We start from the raw sequence: 17,383 nt of genomic DNA, 5'->3' as shown, positions 1-17,383 counted from the left end.
ATGCAAATCTTCCCATATAGTGACGTAAAAATATGGGGGCGTGTTAGAACGAGCCATTTTAGTGGGGTGTGGACAATCTTAACTTTTATAAAGAATATCTCTCTGGATTTGAGACTTTAGTCTTTGAAACTTTACGTATCTTCTTTATGCACCAAGAGCTTGTAACACTCCAGAGAGAAAGGAAAAACTGAAATCGCATCATATGACCCCTTTAAAACTTTCTAGCTAGGCTTTTTCAAGCCAACTTAAAGTTTGTCTAAAAACTTTTTAATCTAGTTATTATTGTTATTTTATTTATTTATTTGTTTTTTTTTTGACTAAGTTTTGACACTAATATTTTTATTTTATTTTTTTATGACAATTCTCTACATTTGAATTTCCTGAAAGGAATGGCAATATTTGCAAGGCAGCATTACATTTCTGTGAAAATAAATGATTTCTCAGTGCAGCTGTTGTCATGGCACTGCAGGTTTTTTTTTTTTTTTTGACTATAAAGACGTAACATAAAGGCATTGTGTTAAGGCAGCTGCATAGAGCTGATGTCACAACACAACACTGTTGCCTTCAAATTTGGAACAGTAGCGATACTTTTGGCAGAGCAAAAACAGAGGTACCGGTAATAACTTGCAAAATAGGAGTTGGAAGAAAAATCTGTGCTTTCACGGACACTCTTGAAACTTTTGCGTTCCCACAATAAACGTACGTTCTCCCAAAGCAAACTTTGGATTTGCTCTCTGAAAAAATATCAAAATAAAATAAATCCCCCTCTATCTCTGTTCTACTTCAAAATTTTACATTTAATTCAGTGTGTTACATGTGACCATTTAACTGTGCATTCAAACAAATAGTAATAAGCAATAAAAATATAAATAATTATAAATGGCCAAACAAATGCTGAAAATTAAATTTACAATTGGGAGATGTTTTTATCCAAAACAACCCATCAAAACATGATTTTGCTGTCATTGTGCCAATGTTGTACCATTTGAGCAAAGGAATCCTCTGGGAATAATATGCAGCTGGTGTGCCCTGATTTTGACGTGATTTTAGTTTGGGTTATGATTTAATTTAAGTGGTGACATGTTGTCTTGTGCGTGGCCAAGAAGAAGCTGCTTTTCTGAATTCCCACAGGTAAAGAAACACAAAGGAGTGTAAATCAGAGAACTTAGACAAAAAATGGCTTGGCAGTATTAATAAAGAGTTGGACTGCAACTCGTTTAATGCATTTATTTTTTTAAGCAGACTATGTTGCATTAAAAAAAAAAAAAACATTATGTCATAGTAAACAATCTCAGCTATTGTAAATACAGCAAGAAACAAGAGATTTAAGAAAGACAATATTAATAAAGACTTGCTGCAGAAACCATTCTTGATTCACAGTATAAATGAAAGAACAATACATGGAAAAGAATTGCACAAGTGATCTGTTTAACACTCAATGCCAGTTATTTTATTCTGAACACTTTCAAGGAACAGAAAATAAAGAATTTAAAGTCTTTGCCATTTCCTTCTGTAGAGATACATACATTTACTAAATACTTTCTAATTAATACACTGTAATTATTATATACTGTTATTTAAGGCATGCAGTAGAGATAACTGTATACATAATAAACACAATTGTATCACATATTTACAATGAAGACTTTCTGCTGCATTCCAGCGTGAAATAATGACATGGTTCTAGAGGCTTGTATGTCTTCAGTTTCTAGTTCATGTGAAAACAGTGAGCATCAAATAATTCATGATAAAGCAGCAGGTTATTGAAATGTCACCAACAACCAGTAACCAGTTTATTTTCTTCCATGTCAGAAGCATCCAAAGAAATTAGCTGTATAAATTATAGTTCTGGTCCCGGTTACCCGATAACGCTCACTCTTAGCGCGCTAAGAAAACCTTGAAAGATATATTTTACCAAAGTTGTTTATGTTCCAAGAGCGCTGTCCAAAGTGAGGGTGCTGAATTAGTTGGCATCGATTGCTCATGAATCGATTTTCCACCTCACGCGATGGTGCAATACAGCTTTAAGAATGACAACACGTTCTATCCTCAAAACATTCCTCAAATTATTACAGTAACATTTATTTTAACATAGTTTGAGTTATCAGTAGAATATAGACTATAAATTAATTATCAAATGGTCATATATATGTTCACATGATATGTTGTGATGGTTAGACGAACTGGGTATCCCTCGCTAATCATCCACCCTCCTTATCCCGCTGTGCCACTTGTGCCGCTTCTTGACATGGGTTTAACGACTTCTAAAAATTATATAATACACTTTTATATTAATTCTAAGGTACTTTACAATCAGAATTGATTGGCAAGCAGCTGCAGTTACTTCTGTTTAATGCGGTATTGATTGCAATTGGTTTATGTTTTTAATAAAAAGCAACCTATCTACAATGAACAGAGAGAGAGAGAGAGAGTTAGATACAAAATATGCTGGGGAAGCAAGGAAACAAGGGCACCAAGCTTCTCGTCAGGGGAACTTGAAGTTTTGCTGGACCTTGCCACCAAGTCGGAGATCACACTCCTATGGTCCACTATAACCTGCACGTTTATGGCCACGTATCCCTTTCGTGATATGTACGCCTGATCAATCACTGATGGATTGACGATAGGGATGTGTGTGCCATCCACCAGGATGTAATCCCCGACATGGCGCAGAAGGGCGTTGGAGACAGTGTGGACGCACCTCCACACCAAGGTCTTGATTAGAAAGCAAAATTCCGCCGCGTTAGCCTTGCCAGCGCAGGTCTGAGATGGTCCAGCAGCTCCAGAATGAGCTGTCTTGGGAGGCGATTTTTAAAAAAAATATAGCCACGTCAGGCAAAATGTCAAAAGGGCTTAAGTTTAGCCGAATAAAAAAACTGACATGGACTAAACGGCTCCGTCTTTGATTCAATACAAGGACACGTTGGATCGCTGCCATAGTTGGTCGCTTACTGGACACCACCATGCTTACCCATTTATAGATCTTAGCCATTTAGAGCCAAATTGTTTGCCAGATTTTAATAATAAAAAAAAATACAAAAAAAAAAACAAGATTGCCAATTCGCTTTAATTACTTTACGAAAAGGCCTAGGCTAATTACCACCATATTAGTTTTGATCCCACATAAAGTCAACTTCATAAATAGGCCTGTATCCATTGCGAACATAATTTATTATGAGTCTTAAAATGTCCATAACATAAAATCATTGTTGAGCCACAACATTGTCAACATACCATATTTGAATTGTACTTCGCTGCTAAAGACTGCTCTACAGTAGTGTCTTGAGCTCAAACAACGCTAAGCGAGAGCTTACGAATGCTCCAGACCAACCTTACGAAAGTGTGACTTACAGAAGATATACTTAGTGTACGAACGTGTCGGGAATCGTGCCATAAGGTTAAGAAAGAGGTTAAGGAATAGGTTAAGAACTACTTAGCGATAAGAACGTTTTGGGAAACCGGGCCTTGTTTAGTTTGTCTAAAAGCAAATAACAATCTTCACACTTGCTGGAAACCAGAGTGTTGACATGCACAGCACACAAGGACTAGCTTTACTGACTTCACAAATTTTATTACAATAAAGAAAGAAAGAAAGAATCCCATTTCAGAATACTTTAGTGTTTCTTCAAGCAAGGAGAATCTCCAATTTTTGTCTTCTGAGTTTGGGATTTCATGACATTTCACCCATCTGGCCTATAGTTAATGATCTTAGCCATGTGTATGCATTCAGTTCTTGGCCAAAACATACCAGTTTCCTAAATTGCATCACATTTGTGTAACTAGCACCTTTTATATGGTTCAGATGTTCAATAAAGCCTGAAATGGACACACAGAGCAAACCCCGCAGCAAAGTTATTTAAACACAGAAGTATGCAAATTTGCTTCGCATAAGTAGTCTAGTACAGATGTACACTCTCATAACACACTTGTTCATTTCTTCTAGTTGGAGGTAATACTTAAAGTACACAGCCATGAGCGTTCAACACCGATCAACTGTTTGCTTTGATGGCACTTCTGGGCTTTAATGCTTTACAGGAATAGGAATACAGAGCATCGCCTTGTACACAGACTCCCAGAGACGCTGGCCATGGGTTTATCTTTATATCAACAAAGAGAGAGAAAAGGGAGCTGAGAGTTATTCTGAGAGGCATTTTGGGTTTTATGTCATGGCTACGGCTTAGAGAATCCTCATGCATATAATGTTTGTAATATTTGCTTGGTTAGAGGGCTTTTTGAAGGGAGCTTTAGTGCAATTTCAATGTGCTTTCTGCTACTTTATCAGCTAACTTTTAATAATGATGAAATTTCATTGGGCTGGTTTTTCATTAAAACGCACACAGCAGAAAAAAAAAATTACATTCACATACATTTAATAGCATATTGTAATTCTATTTGCATTAAGGTAAAATAAAATTAGAGCTGGTCAGCGTGGTCAGCTTTCATGTTATCAAAGAGTTTTCAGGTTAATACAAGATGTAGATGAGTTTGTTTCTTCATCAGATTTAGAGAAATATTGCATTATATCACTTGCTCAGCAATGGATGGGTGCCATCAGAATGAGCGTCCAAATAGCTGATAAAAAACATCACAATAATCCACTCCAGTCCATCATCTAACATCTTGAGAAGCCCATTTCTTAAAACAAATCCATCAAGACATTTTTAACTTCAAAGCGTTGCTAAAATATGAGTCAATATTCCATAATAATGCTTTATGCATTGTAAAAATCCATCTCCTGTTGTCCTCTCATATCCAAATGCACCCACATATTTGTTTAGAGCAGTTTTGGACAGTTTGGGCTCTCATTCTGATAGCACCCATTCACTGCGGAGGATCCATTGATGAGCAAGTGATGAAATGCTACATTTCCCCAAATCTGATGAAGAAGCAAACTTAATCCACAAACCTTGGATGGCCTGAAGGTGAATCGTTTTTGAGTGAACATCCTTTACATAAGATGTAATCAGAAAAAAAGAGAAGAGTTTCTGAAAGTCGATATCTGTCACTGCAAAGCATCAGTACATTTGACTCCAGCACTGTCGATATACAGCTGCCTGTGCATCTCTTCAAAAATAACGGTCTTATGAAATGAGCCTCAGGACGTGTGTCACTCCATTGACAGCGTGTGGAGGCTGGAGAAAGCTTTGAGAGAACTCATATCTAAACACTGACAGATTTGGGAAATCCATCAAAACGTAACCGGTAGAATGTAACATTTCTGGTTCAGCTTAGAAATACTGTTCAGCACACTGCAAGAAGTCTAAGCTAAAAGATTCACTGATAACCACCAACTACTCTACAGAAAGATGAGCTGAACACTTTCCTTTAGAGAAACTAAAAACTACAAGCTAAAAGAAGCGTAATGCATTTAGGCTACTTCTTATTTTGTGTAGGACCAAATACAACATGTTTTAGAAATGTCTTATGAAACAGAACTGGCATATGTTTCTCATAATGTCCAGAAAGCCTGTTTCTCTTTGGGCTTTGAAATGTCTTTATACCTGCAGCACAGAGTAATTGACAAACTGCAGGAGTTGAACTGAACAAAGACCTACTTTATTGTTGTGGTCTACTGATTTGGTTTCAATTGATCCAGGTATATATTCCACTTCATCTGCACTTTTTTTGTTAGCTGATTTCTAAGGTAGCTATCCTGTGTACTCTCATTGTTTGTCAACTCAGAAGACATTAAAATATCAGTTCATTAATTCATTTGTGAATCAGGCATGTGGAGTTCATTTTAAAACAGGTGAATGACTAAGAGAAAATACTGAACAGGCGATGCTAAAAATGCTTGAAAATTACTGAACCGTTAAAGTAGCTTAAAAATAGTGACTTTATCACCTCGCTGCCGAGAAATGTGGTTAAACTAATTGCTTCGCTACTGCTTGGAAAGCACAGGCTCCTGATTTATGCATGTTTCATATTCACTTGATGTTCAAGATTATTTCAGATGGATAGCTTTAGAAGGAAAGCTGAACTTGTAAGATTATAAATAACTTCAGCATGAAGGCTTGTCAAAACACTTTCCACAGGGACATTTCCACTGTTCATGCAGTAATGCCTAAATGTAGTGTACGTGTGTGTCTGGTGCACATGTGCACATGTTATATGTCACTAAAGTGAAACGCGTTGTTATTCATCTCACCGAAGGGTGTCCAGGACTTTCATTGTGATGGATGTGCTGTTTCCACTTAAAGGAAATGAGTCTCTCTTCCTCGGTCCTGTTTTCATTTAAAGATTCCCTGCGAGGCATCTCCTGTATTATTTCACATTACTGCTCTCCACAAATTTCTGAGCTTCAATTTCACTTGAAAAATGAGAAGGGAAAAGCTTCTTTTGCTGAGTGTAAAAAGAGCATACTTTACATTGCAGAGCGATACTTCATTCTAGGAATGAAGAAACATGTTCAATACTCATAAAATTATTAGCATGACCATGAGGCAGGTAAATATCCAGACTGTTACCTTGAAGGCACCTTAAATTACTGCAGCAAAATCTGTGCTACATTTCAAAGACTTGCAGGGTGTGTATGTTTCCATGTCTTCGTCATTAGAGAAACCAGTCCTGACATGCGTATCTCTGTCCCCTCATTGCCACACTGTAACTGCACAGAAGCTGTAATAGATGAGTTTCTCACATCGCTGGATGGAGGGATGAGAGAAGATGGATAGTGTTGGCTGTGGTGTTGACAGTGGATGAGATAAAGGTGATGTTGGGACCCTTAAAGGCATTGAAGGTGAAGTTCTGCCATGTTGTTTGAAACCCATTTAGTGAAAACCATCAGTCTTCTCTGCAACACAAAAAGAGATATTTGGCAAAATGTCCTTCTGGCTCTTTTCCAAAAAATAAATAAATAAATAAATAATAAAAAATAAATAGATGTAACTGCTCACTGTTGTGCTCTAAACATGACCAAAGGCATCATACGTGCAGTGGTGTAGAGAATATTGTGTTATATTAACTGATGGAGGGGTGGATTATGTGCATTGTGCCTGCATTCTCCAGCAAGTCAAGTCAAAATGATTTGTATAGCACTTTACACAATACACACTGTAACACACTGTTCTTCCAGAAGTGTTAATAAGATGTTTGTTTAAAGTTATCTGGTTTTCAATAGTATTTTCATAATGTTAATGTTAAGATTCAGTAACAAGTTTAGGGCACACTCAATGAGTGGTAGGTTATTTGAATGCTAGAAAAACATATAGCTCCTTTTCTAGAAAACAACAACAACAACAACAACAACAACAAAAAAAACACACCAAATAACTTTTACATGTAGTAACTTTATTTACGAAGGTAAAAATGAAATCTTCAGAATGAAAAAAATGTTCCAAGGATTTTATTGTTTCCTATTTTTCCTGATGTTTGATATTATATGAAATTATATATATTTACCATTGAGACACGCTGACAATAACCTGTATCTTCAATTGTGTCTATGCCCAAAAATGTTATGTGTAAATGTGTTTTCTGCACAAGTGTTAACACTACCGTTTTTCCTGGGAGTCCTTTGAAAAAAACAAAAAAAACAAAAAAACAAACAAACAAAAAAAAAATATGTATATACATATATATATATATATATATATATATATATATATAGTGTTAATTTAACAACAGCGGGATAGAATAATTTAATTTATTGTCTTGAAGCCATGTAAATAACGGCCACACTTTTGCAAAGAGGAAAAATGACATGTCTCAGCATAATAAATCACAATGGCACATTTGCGCAGCCAAGGCACAGAAGGGCAACATAAGTCACGTTATTATCAGTCTTTTTATTTTTATTAATAATAATTATTATTGTGTAATTATGTGTTATAACCCCCCCCCCCCCCCCCCAGTTTCAAATTTTTTTTTTGCTTGCGAAAGCATGAAAATACATAGTTACATTTTTTTTTTTTCATTTTACTTATTGAAATTACTTCAATATTAATTAAATTTTCAACAATCGAGATCTACAATATATACGACAGGGAACCAGCACAGGACTGAACACACAAGGAGAATAAATAAGGAGCAAACAAGGAGGGTAACGAGGGAGACGTGTGCTAGCTAAACCAGTAATGAGATAACAAGAAGGGTGGGGTCAAGACACTGGACAGGATAGCACATGGCACAGACACATAACAAGCTAAGTGCTCAAACAAAGATACAGTGGCTACATTTACATGCAACCAAATTTTCCGTTTGTAATTGGACTGAAAAGCCTTCAAATAAACACCTTAATCGATCCGATTGAGCTCGATCGGAATGAAATTTCGATCATATTGAAGGGGGTCATTTATTCCTCTTCTAATACAATTGAGAGTTAATGTAAACATTAGATTGGATTAAACTATGAAACTGAAAGGACTGCACATGTGCAATGACGCGTGGAATGAGCTGCTCTTCTTTTTGAATAAAGTGTTGTATAAATGCATGTCCTGTCATTATAAAACTCTCCTTTCACTCAGCAAGTGTAAAGTGAAGCAGGATAACCTTGTTTTGGATACTCATCCACAGGCAACCTGTTTTAAGTGCGAGGAGGGGCTTTTTTTGTGTGATAAATATGAGCAGCTTGGCCCAGCAGTTTATATGTTTTTTTCCAAAAACTGTGCATGTAAACATAGCCAGTGTCATCTGGTGGCAATCTAGGGCACACCAGCTGATGACTTTGATAGACTAGTCAAATAGAGCAGAGACACCAAAGCTGCTGTGAATGCACTCGCCCTAAAGTTTCCACAACTGACAGATTTATAGAACATTACCATTGTTTGTCAAGTAAATATTATTCTGTACTTTTCCTGACTCTTATTAAGCTTTAAGTTGCATCTCAAAGAACAAGGGATCAACTTGTAATCATGTTTATATTAATTAGCCCGTGAACTCATTCTCTCAGATGGCCTGGGTATGCGGAGCATTTGGAGCTTATTTGGTTGGAGCGCCACTGGTGACAAGTCTAATTACTATTTTGGGATGTATGTCACTGACATAAAATTTGAATCACATCAATCACCCTTGAGCAGTTTAACGGAGTTTAACGGAGGACTTAATTGAAAGTAGATGTGGCATAAAATACATAACACACTGTACAGAATACATAATATCTTTAGTCCACCAGTGTGCAAACCAAAGGTAAATGTGGCAAGCGCAGAACAACTCTATGTGATGATTGGACAATGGAGTGAAAAAAATCCTAGGGAGAATAAGGCAGCACCAGGAAGCTTGTTCTCCTCTAGCTACCTGTATACAGTCAAAATATAAAGTCAATAATTTAATACAGGCATCTTCAATAGGTTCATTGGGAATATGTGCCTCTACTCACATTTCAGCAAAAGTAAAAAAAAAAAAAAAAAAAAAAAAAAAAAAAAAGTATATATATGAATCGCTTCCAGCTGAAATGAACAATAGACCACAACTTAAATTCTTTTTCACACAAAGTATGATTTGCAGGTCCACAGTTTCGATTAATAAAGCCCAACTTTTGCAAAACTACTTGAGGAATATTATGTCATGAATTATAAACTATTTTTAACATTCTGCGAGATTTGAAAACTGATGCATTTAAAGGTTAAAGTCACATATGCAGCTTCATATGCATGAGTTTTCCAGTTCAGTAGGTTTGTTTGATGACTTAAGCGATACAGTGTTGCACTTGGGTGATGAAGAGCTTCGGTTGCTTCGGTTAATTTACTCACCCTCAGGCCATCCAAGGTGCAGGTGACTTTTTCTTCAGTAGAACAGTGAATAATATTTTTTAGCTGAAACCGAGTTCCTTGATGATTGACTTTGACAGTAAGCAAAATCATATCTAGGAGCACAAAATGAATACCCATGGCTCTGACATTATATTGTGTCTTATGAAGCTAAATGACTGTGCAAGAAACTGAACGTTATTTATAACATTATTATCTGTAATCCAGAGCCTTAGACAAACAGTCCAGAGTGATGTCTGGTACCGGTTCATTTTTTTTTTGTGAGCTAGTTAAAACAATTCTTCAAATTGGACTGAACCGTCTAAAACAGTTTGCGACTCAAGCAGCACAGACTTACAAGTTACTCAATCAAAATTCACTTTCAGATGCCTGACAGTCATTCCGACTGGAAAAGAGCCACAATAGCGGCCTATCTGATCCTATGATGAATGAACTTATTCAGCGCTCCAGTTCCTCCAGCACTCACTGAACTCAACTCGGACTGAAGACAGATGAGCTTGCTGATATGCGGATGCATGAACCCAGGGAAGAAATTAATGTTTTTATGATTTCCCATTATGTAAAAAAGGAAAGATGCTGAAGACTAGTTTCTCGTAAAGACCGATCATTTTGCTTTATAATACCTCAATATATCGTCAGGAGCCACTGGTAACACTTTTGATTTTCTTTTGTTTTTCTTCAAAATGGGTATCCACTGACTTGCATTAGAGGAATAATCAAAGACCACGTTTGCAGCTAAAAATCTTCTTTACTGTTCTACTGAAGAAAGTCACCTAGGGGAGTGTGAGGCACAAACGAACAAAGGGGTTTGTTATAATAACAATGGCTAAAATACTTTCACACATGCTAGCATAACCAAATTGAAGGCATTAACTAGTTGCCATATCAACACTATATAGAGAAAAAAGTGCACCAAAATTAAAAAAATCTTTTGAAGATATCAAAAGATATCTTTTCAATATTTATCTTACCATAGTAAAAGTATTGTAGCAGCCCCTTGGCGTCGACAAACGAGACAGAGAGTTTCGACGGGTGCTTAATCTTCTTTATTTCGCTCGCTTTGAGCGCCATTAACCGTGACTTCGAGAAACGTTGTGTTGTAGCACCGTGAAACTACATAAAGAAACAATATACTCATAAATAAAAAACGTATGTACAAATGACAGATTACTTAAACAAATACACATTTACAGATACCCAAAAGGCTAATAAATTATTACATACATGAGAAATTAACTAAAAGAGCTCGACAAATAACACGTGCCATACAAAATTATATATTACTTTAAAATACAACATGCAAAACACAAAATAAAGACACATACCTCGCTCCGCTTGCCAAAGGGTACTAGATGAACCAAAACGTAAAGTGCATCCACCTTTTACAATATATATTTAAAACTTTTGTAAACGCCATGTGAGAACCACAATGTGCTCCTCGTCCGCACCTCTTTCTTCTATCTGTGTTACAGCTTACGTTACGTAGAGAGCGTGCGTGCGCACACACAACACATTTAAAGTGACACACACATACATATTTTTGCGGTCATTTACACTCCCACCAATTATGAGATGATGAAAGAACAGAACAAACTGTGAATGAATCAGAACATGATTTCTGAACATCAATATGACCGCCTTCACAGTTTTTATGCATGTGAAATCTAAAATGTTAGGTTTTATAGAACTTAATTACATGGTCTGATGCAATGATATCACAAAGCAGTCGCTGATTACTCATTTTCAATAAGTACCACCAATTTTTGGATGGGCCTTTCAATGACTGTGGGCTTGGAGCGTTGATTTTGTTTTCGCTCCCCTAACTGCAACTGGACTCGCCTTACAAGACCATCACTTCCTTCACTGGTTTCCACCACTCGGCCTAATTGCCACTGACCTCTGGGAAGCATATCGTCTTTGATGATTACAACATCATTCACTTGAAGGTTACGGCGAGGAATATGCCATTTCTGACGTGCTGCAATGTTGAGAAGGTATTCCTTCTTCCAACGACTCCAAAATTGTTCGATTAGGTATTGAACTCTGCTCCATCTTTTAGTGGCATACACATCTTGTTTTACAAACTTTCCTGGAGGTGGAAGAGCAACATCAGATTTCATCATTATCAGATGGTTTGGGCTCAATGGTTCGAGTGAATTTGGATCATTAATCCCATCTACCGTTAGAGGGCGGCTGTTTACAATGGCCATTGCTTCATAGAACAGCGTTCTGAGTGATGCATCATCAAGCCTGCCTGGGCATAAAGCAAGTGTGGCATTGAGTACATTTCGCACAGTACGTATCTGGCGCTCCCAGACACCTCCAGCATGGCTTGCAGAAGGAGCATTAAAGACAAACTCGCATTGCCTTTCTGTAAGAAAGATCTCTAAGGCGTTGGTGTCAATCTCTTCCAGTGATTTTGCGAATTCATTTTTAGCTCCAACAAAGTTAGTGCCGTGGTCACACTGAAGTTTGCGAACTGCTCCTCTGAGGCTGATAAAGCACCTTAGGGCATTGATAAAGGAGTCTGTAGATAGGTCCTCAATCATTTCAATATGGACTGCACGAGATGATAGACATGTGAATAATAGGCCATATCTCTTAAGCTCCTTACGAGCTCTCTTCACAATAAATGGCCCGAAACAGTCCGTACCACAGTACGTGAATGGAGCGGAAACCTCAACACGTTCTCTGGGAAGCTCTGCCATACGCTGTTCTTCAGCTGGTCGCCTGAGTTTCCGACATTGCACACACTTGTGTATGAATTTGGCGACGGACTTACTGCCTCCAATGATCCAGAATCCATTCATTCTTAACTCCATTTGAGTTTGGCTTCTTCCCTGTTGACGAACTTTGGTGTGGTAATGTGACAGAATTAGTTTAGTGATGTGGTTACCTTTTGGAAGTATTACAGGATGTTTTAGATCTTGACTGAGAGATGAGTGTTTTAGCCTCCCACCAACACGGAGGATGCCATTGTCCAAAATAGGATCCAGAGGGTACAGTGCGCTTGAATTTGGTAGAGCTTCTCCTATTTCAATTATTTGCATTTCCTTTGAGAATGCTTGCTGCTGTACAAGCTTGATGACCACCTTAGCAGCTCTCTCACGTTCTTCAACTGTCACATGATCACCGTTGTACATCTGTTTGTGGCCCAATCTGTTTATTCTTGCAACCACCCTTAGAAGCATAGACCAAGAAGAGAATCGACTTAAGCGACTGAGGATGTCTGCTCCGTCTCTGACTGAGGTCACAAAGGTTTGGACTAATTTAACTTCAGGATCACAGACAAGCAGGTTCACAGGTGTGTATGGTGTTGCATTTACTTCCTGTTCCCACAGGAATTTGGGTCCTGATAACCACATTGATGTAGAGATGGCAGACGCATTAAGCCCTCTAGATGCATAATCAGCAGGGTTATCTGTTGTATTTACATAACACCACTGACTAGGATCTGTGTCATCTCGTATCAGCTGCACTCGATTTGCGACAAAAACATGAAACCTACGGGCTTCGTTGTTAATGTATGCTAAAACGACCTGCGAGTCTGTCCAGAAGAACTCTTGGTCAATCTTCATTTCCAGCTCATTTTTCAGCATGACACTCATTCTGGCAGATATGACAGCGGCTGAGAGTTCTAACCTGGGAATGCTTATGACCTTTGTAGGTGAGACCCTGGCTTTAGCCATCACCAGACTGCAGTGGACTTCACTCTTGTCACTTTTGAAGCGGAGGTAGGAACAAGCACCATATCCTACATTACTCGCATCAGAGAAGTGGTGTAACTCTGTTCTGACTATGTCACTGAAGGTATGTGGGTGATAACATCTTGGTATCAATACTTCCTTGAGTTTCAGAAGATCGTTTTTCCAATCCACCCATTGAGGACGCAAGTCATCAGGAGGTTCGTTGTCCCATTCAGTACCTCTACGACACAGTTCTTGTAGGATACACTTTCCCTGTAGAATAAATGGGGTGACAAACCCAAGAGGGTCATATAGAGAGGCTATAACAGACAGAATACCATGGCGAGTCAATGGTTGATCCTTAAGGTCGATGCTGAAACTGAATGTGTCATCCTTTGTTGACCATTGAATGCTGAGTACACGTCCAGCTGGTGTTGCTTCAAGATTAAAGTCAAGAGGCTTTGATTTTGTTGCCTTTTCTGATGGGTTTAAACAACTCAGAACGTCTTCCTTATTTGAGTTAAATTTGTGAAGCTGTAAACCTCCATGTTTACACACTCTTTGAGCTTGCATTATTAGTTCTTTAGCTTCACTGGTTGAGGGAACACTGGTTAACCCATCATCCACATAAAAGTTCTTCTCAATGAATGCTGAGGCTGAAGGATAGTTAACCTTGTGCTGCTGTGCCAGGTACTTTAGGCCGAAATTAGCACACCCAGGTGAAGACGTGGCACCAAAGAGGTGGACTGCCATGGGATATTCTTGAGGCTCTTTCTCCAAGTCTCCACCCTCCCACCATAAGAATCTCAGATAATTGCGTTCATCAGGTGGGATGAGAAACTGGTGAAACATCTTCTCTATGTCACAGGTAACTGCAACTGGCTCCTTTCTGAAACGGCACAGCACTCCCACCAAGGAATTGGTTAGATCAGGCCCATTCAGAAGTGTGTCATTTAAGGATATACCCCGAAACTTCGCTGAACAATCGAATACCACCCTCAGCTTGTTTGGTTTCTGAGGGTGGTACACCCCATGGTCTCTCCACTTAGTATAGCTGGAGCTTGTTCTGCATCACCTTTGATAATCATCTCTTCCATGAAAGCCTTATAGTGATCATAATACTGTTTATTGGACTTGAGCCGTTTCTTTAGGTGTTGTAGTCGAGCAGTTGCTAGCCCTTTGTTGTTGGGTAGTGAGGGTCAGCTGCTGCACTTAAATGGGAGAGGAAGCTCGTAATGTGCATTTTCCTTCTGATGAATATTGGCACTGAGGTGCTGTATGAAACGAACATCCTCTTGTGACACACATTTATCCTCATAAGCTTTTTCATTGAAATCTGACTCAAGAATTTTCAGGATATCATTGGGCGATGGGACAGGTATTTCCTTTACTGCAACACGGTGGACAAAACTCTGATTTCCTTGTCGGTCAAGGTGTGGATTAGACAGGCCTATAATACTCCACCCAAGCACAGTTTTTTGCGCAAAAGGCTCATTTTCACCACCTATAATGGCTTCCAAGGGAGCTAGAGCAGATGGGCAGTCAAATCCAATTAAAAGTCCGACTTCACAGTTCAAAAGTGGTGACAGCTGACTTGCTAAGTGTCTGAGGTGACTCCACTGAAGCGCTGTGTGCTTGGTGGGAATATACGACTTGTCCACTGGAATGAAGTCTCTTGTGAATGCTTGCTGTAGTGGTATAGAACTTGCAGATTGTAGTCCTCTTACTTTAAGTCCACAGACTCTCTTACTGGCAGTGATCGTGTCAGCAGCTGTCATGGTGCTGAGCCTCAATTGCACAGGTTGTGAGACAACATTCAAACTTTCAAGAAGATCTTCCAAGATGAAACTTGAGTCGCTCTGGGTGTCGAGTAGAGCATAAGTTAGTACTTCTCTTTGGGGTTCGTCCACTGTAGAGATGAAAACTGGCACAATGCTGGAAGTAGCAGGAGAACATTGAGTGAGTGCGTGGGTCATGACTTTATGAACTTCCTCACTTGCTTGAACATTCGTAGATGCCCCTTTAGGGTCCTTTGAAGGAGCTTTATCCCTTTCTTCATGTAAGCAGGTAGGATGACTTCGACCACACGTACCACATGTATGTCTTCTTCTACAGTCTTTACTCATGTGTCCCTTTCTGAGACATCCGAAACAGAGGTGGGTTTCGTGAATGAAGGCTTTCTTTTCTTCAATAGTCTTTCCAGCAAATGTAGAGCATTGAGCAATGTGATGTTTTTCATCTTTGCAGAAAAGGCACGATGTCTTTGGCTTAGAGCTGTACGTCTCTGGTCTTTTTGAACTTAAGTCCTTCACCTGAACCTTTGTACTGAGAGCCTTCACATGCTTGGGGAACCTTTCATCTGTGTTCTTTTGATTCACAAATAGCGCAGAGGTTATAGGGTTACAAGCTATTTTTGCTTCCTTTTGCAGAAATTCTGTGAAGCATTTGAAACTTGGATAGTCACCTGATGTGTCTAGCTCTTCCACCACGATTCGGTTCCACTTTCTCACGATCCATTCGGGGAGTTTCTTTAACAGCTTGTGGTTTTCTTCAGAATCATTTAGGATGGCTAATCCTTTTACGTGAGGAATTGCCTCGACACAACCTTGTAGGAAATCTGTGAAGTCTCGTAATGCCAGTGGGTCATTTGCTCCAATTTTGGGCCATCTCATCAGCTTGTCTCGAAACGCTCTTTGGATGACGAACGAGTTCCCGTACCTTTCCTGTAACACTTTCCAGGCACCTTGATACGCATCCTCAGAATTTCTGTAGAAATATCCCTCCACCGCTTTGCGAGCTTCCCCAGCAAGGTAATTCTTCAGATAGAACATTTTTTTCACCAGAAGGAAGAGGTTTTCGATCGATGAGGGCCATGAATGACATATTCCAATCTATGAATTTTAAAGGGTCACCAACAAAGACAGTGGGTTCTGGAACTGGCAGCCGATGTGTGCTTAGTGAGTTTGCTATTGCTTGAGCTAGATTTGCAGTTTCCTGAGGTGATGTAACTCCATATCCTTCACATGATGCTTGCTGAGGTAGGAACGACTGTGCTTCTGGGTTCTGTTGAGATGTAAGCTCTGTCCTTTGGCAGCCAGTGTGAATGCTAGGGCCTTCGTCATCTTCACAGCGATGAAGGTTGCCTTCCAAATCGTTATAAACTTTGACACGAGCTGCTGCTACTTTAACTTCTTTGTCAACTTGTAGCTGTTGTAGCCGTTTCTTTTCCTCAACTAGCCTTAACTGCATTTCAGCCTCCTTCTGCTTTATCTCCGCTAACATTCTCGATTCACAAAGCTTCCAGTCATGCTCCATCTTATCAAGCTTAGCTTGTTGATTGTGAATTTCTTGTAAAGCTTTAGCTTGTTCCAGTTTCGCTGCAAATTCTGCCTGTACATCAGCACGCTTACTTGAGACTTTAGAAGTCTTGGATTGGCTATCGGATCCCAGTGATGACTCTGAAACGACGGTGTTTGTTACTGTACATCCAAAGACGGATCCATATTCATCCTTATTCAGCACCTGCCTTACTCTTTCCTTCACAAGTTCTTCGTTGTAACTTTCATTAAATGTTTCCAGTCGTTTACTGACAAGATCAGTGATCTCTGCAGTTAGTGCAGCGCAGGCATCCATACGTTTAACAATGTCTGGAGTAGTAGTGTGGTTACGCAGAATTGCTTCATAACGCTGATAGACTGAATCATGTCTGCCTTGAATGTCCTGCTGTATTTGATCCAGGTCTTCACGTGTACAGAATGTTTTCAAATTTGATCTAGCCTCTCTTGCAGCCTGCTTCCAGGACTCATATGTCTTATGGAAGGACTTTTCCTGTTTCTTTGCTTCGAGCTCATGCATCTCTCGACCTTTCTCTGTTAAGCTTCTTTCACGTGAGCTTGCTCTGAGCTGTTGCACTGGTGGGTTACTTATTTCTTCAGCTGGAAGTGGTATCTCCTCAACTGGTTCAACTTCCTTTTCAGGTGGGTTTTCCAT

General features: G+C 39.0%; 1 protein-coding gene across 2 annotated transcripts; it reads right to left on the bottom strand.

Moving 5' to 3' along the window:
- Nucleotides 1-14,646: 14,646 nt before the first annotated feature.
- LOC113067935 (uncharacterized) lies at nucleotides 14,647-15,682 on the bottom strand. Of its 2 annotated transcripts, none has more exons than XM_026240420.1 (2): nucleotides 14,829-15,682; nucleotides 14,647-14,793 (listed from the first exon to the last, which is right to left on the bottom strand). In XM_026240420.1, exons 1-2 carry the CDS (start codon nucleotides 15,517-15,519, stop codon nucleotides 14,753-14,755), a joined length of 732 nt encoding a protein of 243 aa, XP_026096205.1. In that variant the 5' UTR covers nucleotides 15,520-15,682; the 3' UTR covers nucleotides 14,647-14,752. The 2 variants fall into 2 exon arrangements, with proteins under 2 accessions (XP_026096205.1, XP_026096204.1); XM_026240419.1 differs by having other exon boundaries at nucleotides 14,647-14,798; nucleotides 14,834-15,682.
- Between the last annotated feature and the right edge of the window lie 1,701 nt (nucleotides 15,683-17,383).

This window comes from Carassius auratus, linkage group LG30F, assembly GCF_003368295.1.
Source record: "Carassius auratus strain Wakin linkage group LG30F, ASM336829v1, whole genome shotgun sequence".
In the NCBI taxonomy this organism is placed as follows: domain Eukaryota; kingdom Metazoa; phylum Chordata; class Actinopteri; order Cypriniformes; family Cyprinidae; genus Carassius; species Carassius auratus.
The sequence above is the reverse complement of the archived record's forward strand: the minus strand, read 5'-3'. Positions and strand labels throughout refer to the sequence as shown.